The sequence below is a fragment of the Falco punctatus genome (assembly GCF_963210335.1).
Source record: "Falco punctatus genome assembly, chromosome: 4".
NCBI classification, from domain to species: Eukaryota; Metazoa; Chordata; class Aves; order Falconiformes; family Falconidae; genus Falco; species Falco punctatus.
The window spans coordinates 104,208,161-104,223,020 of NC_137583.1; the positions used below are offsets into that span (position 1 = coordinate 104,208,161).

A 14,860-nucleotide genomic window follows, 5' to 3' on the forward strand; every position below is an offset into this window, starting at 1 on the left:
GTGAAAGGAGGAGGGGGATCTGTGTGCTGGATGCTTGCGCCTGCCGGGCTCCAGGTGCACCAGTTTCCCCCCTACAACCTACAGAAACCTCACTCTGAGGATCTGCATTTCGTTCCTCAAACCACCTCATGACCACAGGTACAGCAAGTTCCCAAAATGTCATACAGCAGATTGTCTTTCTAAGTATCCTTTACAGAGAGAGAGCATTACATTTTGGAGGGAGGAGGAAGGAGAACAGAAAGAGAATCAGATCTCTCTTCGGTGTTAACAATAAGGAAATTTCTCCAAAGTTGCACATATTTCATGTTAGCGCCACAATACCAAAATGTGCCCTTCTTGCAACCACACTGAAATCCACAAACTACAATAACTTATTTTGCAATGGATGCTCATCAAAAATAAGAGACGCCTGTAGGTGTGCTGCTCGTGACTGTACCAGGCTACCCGCTAAGTTCGATTTTGCAACCGTAAGGCCAGGACAGTATTTGACACCCTCTCCCTGTCGATTACAGTAAAAAGAAGAATAGAAAACACAGTAGTAGTATAATAATGGTGCTAAAAATACATACCAGTATATCCAGGCAGGCTGCTTTAAGTAGAGTTATCTGGTCTGCAATGGTCAAACTTGTGAAGCCTGGCAATCGCTTTGCAAATTCCACTATTTTAATAATGCACTTTGTTGCAAGTTCACTGAATTTGTCCCAGAGCCCGAGGTCCAGTCGAACCCGATGATCTGCACTGGAGTTCTGGAAAGACAGACAGAAGGCACCATAAACCAACAACATCCCTTTCAGTAAATGGTTTTCAAGGGAAAGAAACAACAACCAAGTATTCCTTCCAGAAGTACTTTCTATTAACATTCCAGGCATTTTCTCCAGCTTGCTGTTGGGACGATGCTGGTTTTAAACTTGGATTAATCGCCTGAAAATTCCTTGGATATTTCTCTGTTACTTATGATTGCAGAGGCCATCTGTACAAGGAACACAAATGAACTTAAACATTTCCAAATGCCACTATCATTATTCTTCCTCGCCATTATATAATAAGTGCATTGAGAGAGACAATTTTCAGTTGTACTCCAGAAAATATAAATGAACAGCGGAACAAGAATATCGGGTCCTCATCTGGAAAAAGTAGCACAGTATTTGGAACGTAGTTTCACATACTTAAGGTCTTAGCAAATTGGTTCTACTTAATTTATCTGCTCTGTGGCTCTGCAAGAGTTTTACAGCTTTCTCAAGCTACAGTCTCCCATGACTTAAAAAGCACTTCTTTATATGACATTAAGAAAAACACCATGTGCACTGATGAATGCTATATGCTCATTCGAGGGTGCATCTCACATATACCCTACTGTCTGAAGTGTTAGAAGGACATTCCAGCTGCATCTTTTCAGAGACTGTTTCCATACATTCATGTGCCTTAATTGAAAAGTCTGTAGTTTGCTAGGACGCATAGCAAAATTCATGTTAAGTTTGTGATTAAACTTAATGTTTTCATACCTTCAGAATAACCCGTTAACCCTTGAAAAAGTTGAATATTTCAGCCAAGAACCAGCTGACTCAGAAGTTGCTGTGATCTATTTGATGCTGGCCCAACAAAAGATGGTGTCATGGGGAAGCCTTGTGAGTCATTTCCAATCCACCCGTGATTCCCATGGGGTGGCAAGAAACAAGTAGTGACAGAGCTCCAAAACACCCAAGGCTCCTCTCCTCCTGCCCTAGCATGCAGCGTGTTCCCATTTAACCAGCATCTGATCCAATGCAGTTTAGGACACGGCCAGCAGGACGGTCCCCCCCACTATTTGATGAGGCACCAAGTTTAGTGTGCATTGCAGCTGCCTTCGCTGTCCGAGCAGTCTCCTCTGCACTGCAAGAGGAATTTTACCTATAAAAATAGGCTGTAATGAATTTGCAAAAGGTGCTGAGCTGCAGCCATGGAAAACCCAAAGCAAATTTTCTCTCTTCCACATCTCATCTGAGCTTGTTGACTAACCAAGAAAAAGAGAGGCGTCTCCATAAAACAGGCTCACCCACTCCAGATAGGTACTTACGGCAGGGAAGGGAAAAACCCCTCAGATGGTGGCTTTCTCCCCAGCTGCAGAGGAAGCCGATGAGATTAGCTGCCTTAGTCTTAGCTGGTTGAAGTTAAAACATTAAATTAACTTTAAAATTAAAGGTAAATGAGAGGACTCTCAACCCAAAAGTCTAACAGACATGGCAGATAGACAGCCATCAAAAAGCATTCACAGATCACACTTTCTTAGAGGGAAACAGCTGTAGTGATGCTGCCATCATCACTACTAATGGTGCAGATGTCCACCTCCTTGGAAACTTTTGAAGCCATCAGCTTGCTCTGGCTCACGGGAAGGCCACAGAGCCTGAAGAGGCCAATGAGGGGACGTGGCCGCGATGCTCTAGCAGCCCTCCCAGGACTGCCTTCACAGATGCCACGACTACCATCAGCTGTGAAGGAGAAAGTCCTGATGGGCCCAAGGGCACTGCCAGCCTGACATTCACCCTCACTGCAACAGGGTGCAGATTCAATCGGTCCTTATTACAAAAAATAAATGCTAACCACGCTGAACAGTTCGAAGGTGCACACGTGCTCTTCCCCACTCTCCCTCTTTTGAAGGGATAAGACATTAACGTCAGCATTTCTATTTGAATTTTTATTCTGGGAACTTCCTCTGTTTTGTTTTGGTTATTTTTAAATAACAGAAGAAAAGATAGGAGAAAATGTCTTTATAATCCTAAACCTAAAGAATTGTCTTCAAAATGGTAAAAACCTAATGGGTTAACAGTCATTGTAATGCCCTTTGAAACATTTTTTTCGGCTACTGGAGTATGCATCCTTCAGATTTATTTTATTTCATCCTCAAGGACCTTGGTGAAATACAGTACATTGGAGGAAAAATAAGATCAAGATGTGCAGTCATTCAGGCTGTAATTAAATTTAATAGGCAGTTTATCCAGTTCATAGAAAGATGGCATAGCGGAGAGCTACACAAAGCAGAGCCTAAAGCAGGAAATCATTTTACAATAGGGTATCCATCTGGAAAAAAAGACGTTGCATGAAACCAGCAAGTGTGAACGAAATCTTCATCAGTATCATATGAGGTTACTTTATCATGCTGCAGTACCGACGACGGGAAGTTTGACATGTCTTCTATTAAGAGTAATGCACAGCCATCTTAACAAATGTAAATCTAACTCACTATTATGCAAACTGAAGAGAAGGGGCAGTTAATAAAATACAAAATAACCAGGTGTTTTATTACACTGGATGCCAGATTCCTCAGCGTTGGAGCTAATACACATCGCCTTTGAGACGCTACAAATGGAAGAGTTTTAACATTTTATTTGGTAATTAATGTGGTCTAAGTGTTATGGAAAATAGCTAGATATTTAGCAGCATTTCTGAATATGTAAAACCAAATCAATGTATAGGTTGAACAATAAAACATGGGGTTAATAAAATGCACGTCAGAAATGGAAACTGATTAAATTTGCCTGGGGATCTTCTCTAACCATGCTGTGAAAAAGATGCAGACGCTATGACTTTTCCTGAATATTTTACAGAAGCATTTTTTTGGGTGTCTTTTCCAGGAGCAGTCTTGCATGTTTTTCAGGCCTATGCACCAGCGCACATATGGTGGAACAATACTGTAATACACCCCAGTGGCATCTTTATCAGTGGAAAAGCCCAACCTTGCTATGAAATCCAATTAAACAGCCATTTTTGCCACATAAATTGATCCCATTTTTTCCATCATTTTTGTTTTTACATCGCAGGCTGCTCTATCTCCACATTAACGATACGGGATGAGGTACTCGCAGAAACATACACAGTAGCAGAATCCCTACCGTCTTTAAAATCCACTTTACAAAGGAAACAAGGCTCACAGGGGCACTCTGCCCTAATCAGGAACACTTGCTATGCCTCTTTAGTAAAAGCAGCAATGTACTCCAGCTCCGGCAAGTTCACCGAGGACCACAGCACACGCCTCTGCTCAGTCCCAGCATCAAGAGATATACAGACAGACAGATACACGGACACCCCTCGGCGAGGGCACAGAACAATAGGCATGTAACTTCTAAGCCCAGTACTTACAAAGGACAAAATGCTGCCCAGATGCAAAACCTCTTCCTGCAAAACCCAGCCAGCCTGCCTGGGAGAATCCGCAGCAAGGGTCCACAGCGTCCAAATTATTTTCCGTTTTATCCTCCCCTTTATCATGGGGCTGAATGTAACAGAGCTGTAGACTTACAAATACTACCAGTCTCGAGGGACAAGCAGTATAGTTACACTCAATTATACTATAAAGTATGACATCTCCAGAGAAATTACTAAGGCACTCTCTCTTACCTGGATGACAGTAATAAAACAGATCTATTTATGATGGACTTTTGAAATCCATTACGTTTAAACAGCTTGCTGATTCTCATCATCGGCAGAACTATACTTGCCACTGCCCACCAAATGCAACTGTTAAATCAAACGACCCAGGGAATTTAATACCAGTGCTATTCTCCCATTATTTTAAGTAGACTTTTATTAACTATGCAAAGTATGGTAATTATTACAGATCGGGACACTTTTTCTTTTTAAAGAGCAGATGGATATAAAAACCCATCATTGAAAACGCTTCTCCAAAATAGTTTTTGAGCAGGTAAAAATACACAATGGAGGAAAAATACCACCATGTAACCTTTCCCTCTGGGAAATGCAAGCTGGAGTGCTCAAGAGTGAGAGGAGCCAGATACACAAACCAAATGTTTGAACAGATTTTTTTTATGACTGTATCTCTGCGAGGTCTTTTTTACTCCACTCTCTTAGAATTCTTTGCTCTTTTTAGCAACAAACAAAATAATGTTTTAAATCAGTCTGAATGCTTACGTAACTGAAGGCATACAGGGGCCACACTTGCAGAGCAGCTTCTTTCCCCTGCCATCTCTATCAGTACACAAGTGCAAAAGCTCATGAAATTCAAGTGAATCCACATCGATTCAATACGGTCACTTCTCACCTCTTGCTTAAAGAATTAAATAAAACCCTCTAAGGTTCCAAAAGCAATCTGTATGCTCCACAGCGTGAGTGCACCATGCTTCATGACTGCCAGCCTGCAAAACCGTGCATAAAAGCAGGACTGGTGGCACTCTTCTACCTGTACTGGCTTGTTGCTCTCAAGAAAAGTAGAGTGGCACAGGCTTCTAGCTCCCCTTGGACTCAGCATTTAGAAAGAGTTGTGTGCTCTCTTTTTTGACTTCTGGTCTCTGTTTCAAGTGTCTCAAAAGGAAAGATTGCCTGAGCCCTGTCATTCCATCAGCAGCAGCTGGTGGTGGTTGTCCAAGTTGTGCTCCCCTGACCAGTGCACACACCTCCCGCCTCCTGGATCCTCTGCCACTGCAGAAAGGCTTCTCCCCTACTCCTGGGCTGACTGGCAGCTGGAGATGATGACCACCCTTACTCCAGCCCTAGTGGTACTCTGTCCTTTCCACAGCTGTGCAGGGACAGTGTTCATAAAAATGAGCTCTTAACACTGAATTCCTGCCTAAAAAGCTGGAGTGGTCACCAGACCTCAGCTAGATGAGAGATTTAAATACTCCACATTTCACACGGAGACTATGGGAATGCAGTAAGAAGGCAGTATTTAGCACCACCACTATTAGTTTTGACACAGCTGTTGAAGGAAGTTGTATCACTCTCAAGGATTCATAGTAAGCCAGAAATAGCTCTCTCAGTGCTATTTTGTTATAGCAACTTGCATAGTACCAAGCCATGACAAAGCAGCAGGGACTTCAGCCACGTGCAGCGAACTGCTGTGGACTTCCAACAGACCGACGATATAAAAAAGAAATCTCTTTCCCCAAGCTGTCCGATCTGGCCTGAGATACGAATGACCAATATCTAGCCTCAGACAGCGTGGTCACGTCACGGTTAGTCAGGACCCATAGACAGACTAGATTTATCCATTTATTACTTAGGAGTAAGGGCTCTGAAATTCCAACAGGGACATAAACTCACCATGGGGGTCAGGAGGAACCCAAGGACAAAGGCGTCAGCGGTGGGTGTGATACGCAAGACGACCCTCTCCAATTTCATCCACTTCTATCATTTCAAGAGCTAAAATATTAATGATATTTAAGCATCCAATACATAATGCAAGAGTATAGGTGCCCAGGTTTATCTTTCAGCCCTTCAGGATCTTTGGCCATTACCAGTACAAAGTACCATCACACCACCTGAGTGCACTCCTCTAAATCAGAGGTAACACAAAAGTATGTGCCAGCACGCCGACGTTGGGAGGTGTACCAGCAGATCATTCTGGGATAGCTAGGCCGTTTGCAACGTGGCCTGCAAGCAATAAACTCTGGCACGCATACCAGCCTGGCTACGCATCCCAGCTGCGGACATCCGATCACCTCTTCTGCAAGGCATAAACTCACTGTCTTTGAACTGGGCATATTTTTTCACGCTTGTTCAGGAAGCACTCTTGCATTTGCAGGAGTGTGAGAGCCTGTTTGGAAGATTTTATTCCCTCCAAGATGAGGATGCAACTGCACATACTGAGAGGAGGGGTGGAGGGCATTAACCCAGGAATTTCCTTGAAAAAACACACTATGGATTCCACTGTCTCCAGCTTTTTGCCTTTGGTTATGTCACCAGCTGGCTGCTTTTAAGCTTCCAGCCTTGCATGCTGCACTAGTCCCTGGGGGTCTGCCTGTACAATATTTACCAGCATGCCTACCTGACTGTACTGACTACATCTCACCCGAGCAGGGCTAGCACCAGACAACCATGCAGAGGACAGGCACCTTCCCCAGTACTAACCATTTAGTGTGGCTCTCAAAATCAAACGTGAATAAACATTTGTGAAAATACTCCCAAGCCAACATGAAAAACATGCTTTTTTCTAACATCACACTTGCACTTAAATACAAAGACTTACACCTAGACCTGAGAGTTTTGAACCTTGCACTTTGTAAATAGATGAGTATGCCTTAAAACAGCAACCTGCTTGCTAAAACAGTGAATATTGATGCCACACAAGGATTTGCCTAGACCACTCTCGGAAACACTTGTTTCAGCAGCAGAGCATTTACTCAAAACAGAGAGCAATCCAGTGACAGAGGTATTTCACCTGGCCTGTGGGGCTTGGTCCCAGATCTCTGGGGCTGGAGGACAAGGACCATGGAGGCAGACTCCTCCAGCCACGCCACTCCTGAACTGGTCTCAGCAGCGAAAGCACATGCTCGACTACTTCAGGACCTAGTGCACATCCCTCTGAAACAGCCAGTGCTGCTACAACCAACAGCAAGAGCAGGCCCAGCACAGTCATTCCTCTACCAACAAGACACTAAACACTACCTAACAGTTATATTTTAGCATGTCTTTTATTACTGCATTTGCAAACTTGACATTGATTTTTCTCTCTGAAATCGATACATATCGCTAACCTTCCCTTTGTTTAGCAACATATATATATATATAAAAACTATTTTCCCAAATCACCCTCCGGAGAAACTCCCACAACGCTGAACTTCTTGATGGGAGGCTGATTTTTCATTTCTAAAAGCAGAAGACATTTTTGCTGCTTTGTGGTATTTCAGTACATTGGAAGAGGAATAAACTGCAAATGAGCATTTTGGAAACTGGCTTATTTAGACATTTCATATTTTCCTTGACCTTGGTAGCTTTGGGACTGTCACCAGTAATCCAGCAGCATTTAAGAACTCTACACCTACGAAGCTGTAATTTGCTGACGCACAAGCAGAGAGCATGTCTTTGGAAGCCAACAAATTTCTAATGAATGATGGCATGTAATTGACTCATGGACTCCAAGCTTGTCTCTTGGCTGGATTAATCCTTCAGTCTTTCACAACACCACTAACAAATTATTATAGTTAAGTGCAATTTCTCTTCTCCAGCATGCATTTGCGTGCATACCTGTGTTCCTTGGCTAAGGAGGTGCAAGGAGTGCATCTATTTAAAACATCTGAAGCCTCCAATGCAAAACTCACATCATGCAGGCATATCCAGAATGTAAATGTCACAAACTATACTTACTGTAGTGTATTTTCCCAGCTGACAGAGTGAAGGGAAGGTTTCCTGGTGAGCTTTTCGGATCTTCTCAGTGAGATCATCCAACTCTGCTGTCATTTCATAGTTTTCTGTGGACTCCTGCTTTGAAGGTTCCTTCTTCTTTTTGTTCCTATCATTTCTGACAGCTACAGAAAAAGCAGAGACACAGATCTCATGTGGTTATTCACATCACCCCATGTTGCTTTTGTCGCTCTACTTCAAAACACTGCAAAATGCTTTTATTTTAAACATAAATTATTTTAAGTGGAGATAAAAATGTTATACACACAGAGAATACTAATGCAAGCTTAATTACTTAATTGTAAGAATTAAATTTAACGGGTAATGAGGAAACCAAAGTTTCATAGATGCTTGTAGTCGACGTGCCATCACACTCTTATAGTATCTACCTTCCGAGAAAGTCTACTGCAACTTCACATGCACTCTAAATGTCTCAGTAACTTTGTGAGGTGAGATTTTTCCGTTGTACCATTACAGCTGTGCACAGTGAATGGCAAAGTCCTCTGCAGCGATGCAGCTGGTATTTCACTGGATGTGAACAACACTAAAAAAAGACAGCAACTGTCTGTCCTCTTAAATCTCTCAGTACGGAAGGTAACAAAACTCATACTAATACAAAATGCACCAAGCAGAAGTTATTCAAAGGGAGAGTTAAATGTGAAAAGAGTAAATGAAAGAAGATGAAACACATTAAACTCAAGATCTGAAGATCAAAGGAGAAGCATAAACACTTGAAAGAGTAAAAATGGCAGCAAAGCTATCTAGAGTTGCTTGCCATCTGCTCCTGCACTCAGATCAGCCGTCTACCTTCCCCTGGCCATGGGGGATTACTGGAAATATGCATTGTGCAGCACTCGTGCTGTAATTGATTTCCCACATATTTGTGTTTTGTAATAAAATATGACAGCTGCTCCATCACCATGCTACTCTTTGTTCTTTTAATGAAAATAGCTTAATTTTACAAAACGTGCCCAGGAGATAAGTCTACGTCCACAGTATTGCCAGTACTTGTGAACTTTATCAAGAGGCTTGTTGTTAGCTAAAGCTAACATCTTAAGCATAACCAGATGCATAAGGCTTTACAACAAAGCCAAGCAAAATCAATTCCTCTCCCCAAAGACTCCGTGTCAATATTAAACACCCTGAAGACAAAATGTTATTGGACAAATAAACCCCATCCTAACATTCACTTGTGTCCAAAACCTCATGATATTTAGATGCACAGCAGAATGGGCGATGCCCAGAGCCACTCCTTGTCAGCTCTTTTCCCCTATGGATTCCCTAGACCCATTTCCACATCTTCTGTGGGTGCTTCCTACACACCTGTGAACCACAAACAATCACAAAGAGCAGCCAAATGGTGAGTATTTCAGGAGAAAGAAGAGGTGTTGAGCCAGTCTCACCTACAGTATCTGTTCAAGAATGAATGACACACAGTTGGATTCATTTTCCTATGGGCGTCCTTTCTGAGAGAAAATTAAGAATGACATGGGAAAACTGTGGGCAGGGAAAGCAGCAGAATCAGGGGCATCTACAGAAATAATATGTGTAACAGAAAACAAGGGACAGATGCAGTGAATATTGTTGCTCTTTCACGAGGCCATTAGGCACGTACACGATGTGATGAATGGCTCTGGTTTTCTCACTAAAGGTTTGACTTTGCAGCTGACAGAACTCTGACCCCTATCCAGCAGATATTTTAAGGATGAACTTGACTTTAACTGTGTGAACAGACCCGCACTGAAGTCAGTTACGCCTTTGCTGGGTCAGGGCTGGGATGCTGAGCTCCCCACCGGATTAAAGCCTAATCTCAAACACCATCAATTCTGGTGTCTGGAGTAACACAAAGGAGGCCAGGAAGGGTGGACTAAAAAGGTACCTTCTTGTGAAGGTTCAATGCTACCAGTGTAGTCAGGTTTAGGATGGGCGGGTTGGGTCCCCCCTCCGCTTCCTTTTACAAATATTCCCCTGAAGCCAATGCTCTGATTTGTTCGCTGGACCCCAGGGCAGAGTGCAAGTACAGTCTCTTGCACTGAAAAAACATCCAGGACCCACACGTACCTCTGAAGCACTCCAAACTGCCACCTCAGAAGTAAAGCCTAATCACTGCTGTACTTGAGAGATAAAAGAGCTCCTTAGAGTATTATGTAAACTCCTACACAACCGCAAAGAGCAATAAGCTTTTGTAATAAAGCTCCATTTACTTATAGCTCTATGAGCTGATTGACAAATTTGCCAAACAGGAGGCCTCAGCAACTACTTATCTCAATAGCTTTGAACTCCTTGTGGAAGACAAACACGTTAGGCCAGGCTTCGAAGCAGCTGCCAGGAGCTCCCAGAGACCAGAAGGTAACTCCAGCAGGAACCACGCCACACTCCCGTGCCACCCCGGCACAGCTCCCTCTGCAGCTGTACCTCAAGTCCCTTCCCCTCCCCAAAGGCCACTAGAGGAACAGCTGCTGGTCAATCCACATCACCAAACTGGCCCAGCTCTGTCCTCTTTCTTTTTGGGTGCAAATCACTAAAGGGTAGGAAGAGGAGAATTAACACATCCTGAAGACTAGGAGCAGTTTTTCTTCATTGTTACCTTTTTTCTACAATTCCGACAGCCTTTATAATAATGCTAAAACCTGAATAACATTTATCTTCTTGGTTTATGTATACCTTTTACATTTCCTACATTTGTCTTTGCTAAGTCTGCGTAAGACATGGCAGTGTTTCTATATTCCCTGTAAGATAACACAATAAAGTGCCGATATATAACACCCAGGCTCCAAAAATATAAAGAATTTCAATAACGTTGAACTATTATGCACATTCAACTACAACTATAATTCAGTACAAAAAAAAAAGAGAGAAACAGATTAAGACAACAATACGTTTAAAAGAGTTAAATAAAAACATATAAACACACATTTACCTAGTAAATTTAAAAGCCATCACTGCCCTGGGAACAGGAACTGTCACACCGCATGTGGGAAGGGTTTTGGATTACAGCTTATGCTTACATTACATAAATCACACCTTTTTGTATCTCGATCTTTACATGCATATGATCACATCAATCCCCGATGCAATTTCACTGCCTTTTAATGATGATACGCCACTGATGAATCTGTGTCACAGTTAATGCTGCGGTAGAAAACTCAGGTTATGAATTTCATTACTTGTGCACTAAATTCTGACTCAATGGCTGCATTATTTAGGAGCTCCCGACAGGGGACAGTATGGAAGCTCTCTTGCCCTGCGTGAAATACTGGAAGTTAAAAAACTAAGAAAACAAGTAAGGTGGTGGCTTTGGGAAAGAGAATGAAAAAAGGCGTATCTTGATATGTGAGGAAGCCACGTCTCAGTGCTGCTCAGATGGCTGAGCGACGCACGCCCATGCCTGAGCACGTCTGCTTCGATCCATCTTCCCATGACAGTTTCCCTGTCCCCTCGACACATATGCCAGGACTTGCACTTCCCCACCCAGAAACCTCCAGGCAGCCGCGGCAGGGTTCGTGAGCTGGCAAAGGTACTTTTTGTTGCTTTAGGTTTAAGGACCAGCCCCTAGCCTCAAACATTCACCCCTCTAACCTGACGGCAGAGGGGCCGAACACCATCTCGTGTCCCATCCTGCCTGTTCTCCTCACCCCAGGTTTGCCACCGCTTTCCTTGGCCTCAGACACATTGTCCCTCTTCTGCTTGAAGCGATGGGCAGGGCACAAAAGCTGCAGGAGGGAAGGATGCATTTTTCAAGAAAAGCAGGACCTGCTGTAGATGAAACTATGTATAGGAAAGACACAAACAGCTTCTCTCGGAGGACCCCAACGCTCTCATTTAGCAACCATGCAGCAATTCTCCTGCTTGAGCGGGATCATTTCAAGCGTGTCACAGTGCTGGGAATCATCCAGTCTTAAATTCAAGCCCCTCAGGTCCACCAAACTTAGTCACTGCTTGGCCTTTGAAGAGTCTGGGATCCAGCCCAAGAGATTTAGGCAGTTTCTAGATAATCAGGTAAAACTATGGAATAGCTAGTGTTCGTACTCCCCTCTGTCACAGGTGGTACAAACATGTCCAGGGGAGAAGAACTGTAGCTCACAATGCAGTTTTTCCAACTACTTGCATAATCTGTGCTTCCTCAGATGCCCAGAAGATAGTTAGACAGCACCTTTCATATATTATAATGATTAATCAGCTATAAATTCATGACTTGAAGTGCTATCACTGCAGTTTTGCCTCTTGAAGATCCTCGTGACCTTTGAAGAGCTCTGTGTACTAGTTAGCTGGTTTTGTTCCTGTAAGGACAACTACTTGTGTTTCCAGTTAGTTTGCATTCCTGTAAAACCACACTTCTCTTGTCCCTAAATATTTTGGAAGTTACTTGTTAAGCTAACAAATCTCAAAAGCACCATAAAGCACAAAGAGCAAGTCAGTAATTGCACAGCACTGGGCACAACATGGGTTTTCAAAAAGACTCCTTTTGTTTGTGAACGCTGATGAGAAGAAAAATAGGAGGTGAGCTGAGGCAGGACCGCTGCAGACCTGCCAACTCTCCCCTTCAGGCTGAGGCTTGCTCTCCCGTGCCTTGGGAAGCCATCCACCTCTTGCCAAACACCAGGCAGCCTGGGCTGCTCGACATCATAGGCAAATGGTGCCAGATGTGGGCGGTGGGGCCACTGCACCCAGGGCTCCCAAGAGCACCAAGCTGCTTGCTAGGGTGGAAACTTGCAAGTCTTGCACAGCTCCTTTATGCTCTGACTTCTCCAATTCCAGCAGCAGCTGCTAAAAATTTCTAATTCTGGCAGAAGTTAGCAGCTGTGGAAAATTTCAGTCAAATACGCGAAATGCTTACTTATTGCCATTACCAAGTTTGATCCATCGGGATGGATACATGTGTCCCCTCCCCCCCCACCAGTCACCCTTGTCCCCGTAACTCTTCAACAGACTGTGCTCATGGTAACGAATGGCAGTCCATAAGGACATCTTTCACAACAGTCACCTTGGAAAACCTCGAACCAAGGGAAACTCAGCACCTTCAGTGCTGCTGCTGCTGCACTGGGCTTTCTGACCCCATGGACAAAGCCAGCACCCAGCTGCACATCACATGTGGCTCAGTGCCTGGGAGCTGGAGGAAGCAGACACAGAGGTGAGGTACTTCAAGGAGATCTATTTTCCCAGCTCCAACGTAAGAAAAGCAACAAAACCACCACCTTGAAAGCAACACAATCATGCTTGACAAACTGACGCACCATCAATTCCAAACGGTAAGGCTCCTGTCCACATTTTAACAGCAATGCAATTGCAAGCCAAACAGCATTAAAATACACAGAACACCAGGTAGTTATAAATAGATAGGTTTTTGTAGGTCGTGATTTCCAGATGAAATAATGTTTTCTTTTAGGCAAAACTGCTCAGTCTTTTTAAAAGAACAGGAAACTATCTTAAAACAAATTCCCATGCCAAAACTGAGCTTTGACATATGGAGAACGATGGGAAGCTAAGCACGTTTCAAACACAAAACTCTCCCTTCTACTGGACAAAGCCAATAACAAGTACAGAGTCATGTAAGGGGCTTCAAGTACAAAACCAAAACACATTTAAACCTGCATATTTTGTTGGTGATTCAGAGAAATCAACCATGTCAGCTGTCGGGTACAACTGCCACAAGAAAACATCTCGATTTCAGTGAGATAGTATCTCTCTACAGACTCGTATCAAAATTAAAAGGGAGCACAGAGAAACAATCATGGAAGAAATTTCATAAGCACCTGGCACACTTATCATTTTTCCCCAGGCACAGAGCGAGCACATGTATTACAGAATTCAAGCCCGTCCCTGGTTTCCTGTTAAGAAATAATGTTCAGCTACGGCAAACGTGCCCTGGCCAGTGCGCCAGGACCCCCAGTTCAACAACGGGGGAAAGCACCACAAGCTGGGAGGACATCGTCCTGCCAGCTGCCTTCACGTACGCTGGCTCTTCTAGCCACTAGTGGTATTTTTTTTCTTTTTGACGAAAGTGAATCTGAACTCAGCCTTACAGCTTTGTATTATTCATTATATAATTGCTATGTTTTATTAGAAATATGATCTATTATAACCTTGAATATGGTAACTTAAATGACATTGAAAATTAGATTATTCTGATTATTAGAGAAGTGAGAAAGGTACTAAACATTTGTAAGGCTGATAATCAATCAGTGTATCCATCTGAGTGCAATAAAAATCAATCAGGAGCTAGTGCGTTTAAATCTAATTTTTTAAGCATGACATTTTCTTCTGAGTTTCTTTTTTAAATGTCACCCTCTTCTACAACAGTGATTGATTCTATCCCCAGGGACAGTTAACTCCAACTGTTTTATTCATTGCACTGAGCTCTTGTATCCACAGTCTTTTCCAAATATCAAATTAATGACAACAATAATATTTTCATCAAAATGTGAAATTCGGAAATACACATTCATGGAATCAAAACAGCAAGAAGCACAACAGTACATTTAAATCAGTTCAAATATCAGGGACCTTTTAACTAGCAAGCAGTGTATTTTAACACAGAAAATGGTGGAATTTTGTGTCTCTCCAGTTCTCTTCTTCTCCCCCACCCCTAAAATAGAAGGGCAAGGATTTGCTTGTTTAAAACATAATTCATTTAGAAATGTTTCAGCAGTGAACAATGAATCACTAGCTATAGGGAGTCCGTGAGTAATTACTTATGCCTCCAAAATAACCTTATTAGGCTATTGTAAGTATAGGGGAGACCTTTGATACCTAT

At 42.9% G+C, this 14,860-nt stretch overlaps 1 protein-coding gene across 14 annotated transcripts in view; it reads right to left on the bottom strand.

The window, feature by feature from the left end:
* RARB (retinoic acid receptor beta) overlaps positions 1-14,860 on the bottom strand; it is a 334,649-nt gene that overhangs the window by 13,311 nt on the left and 306,478 nt on the right. For all 14 annotated transcript variants that reach the window (XM_080385080.1, XM_080385078.1, XM_080385069.1 and 11 more), the window contains 2 exons: positions 8,071-8,231; positions 570-746 (listed from right to left, as the gene is read on the bottom strand). In XM_080385080.1, coding sequence (XP_080241206.1) covers positions 570-746; positions 8,071-8,231 — 338 coding nt within the window. The remainder of the gene's footprint in view (positions 1-569; positions 747-8,070; positions 8,232-14,860) is intronic.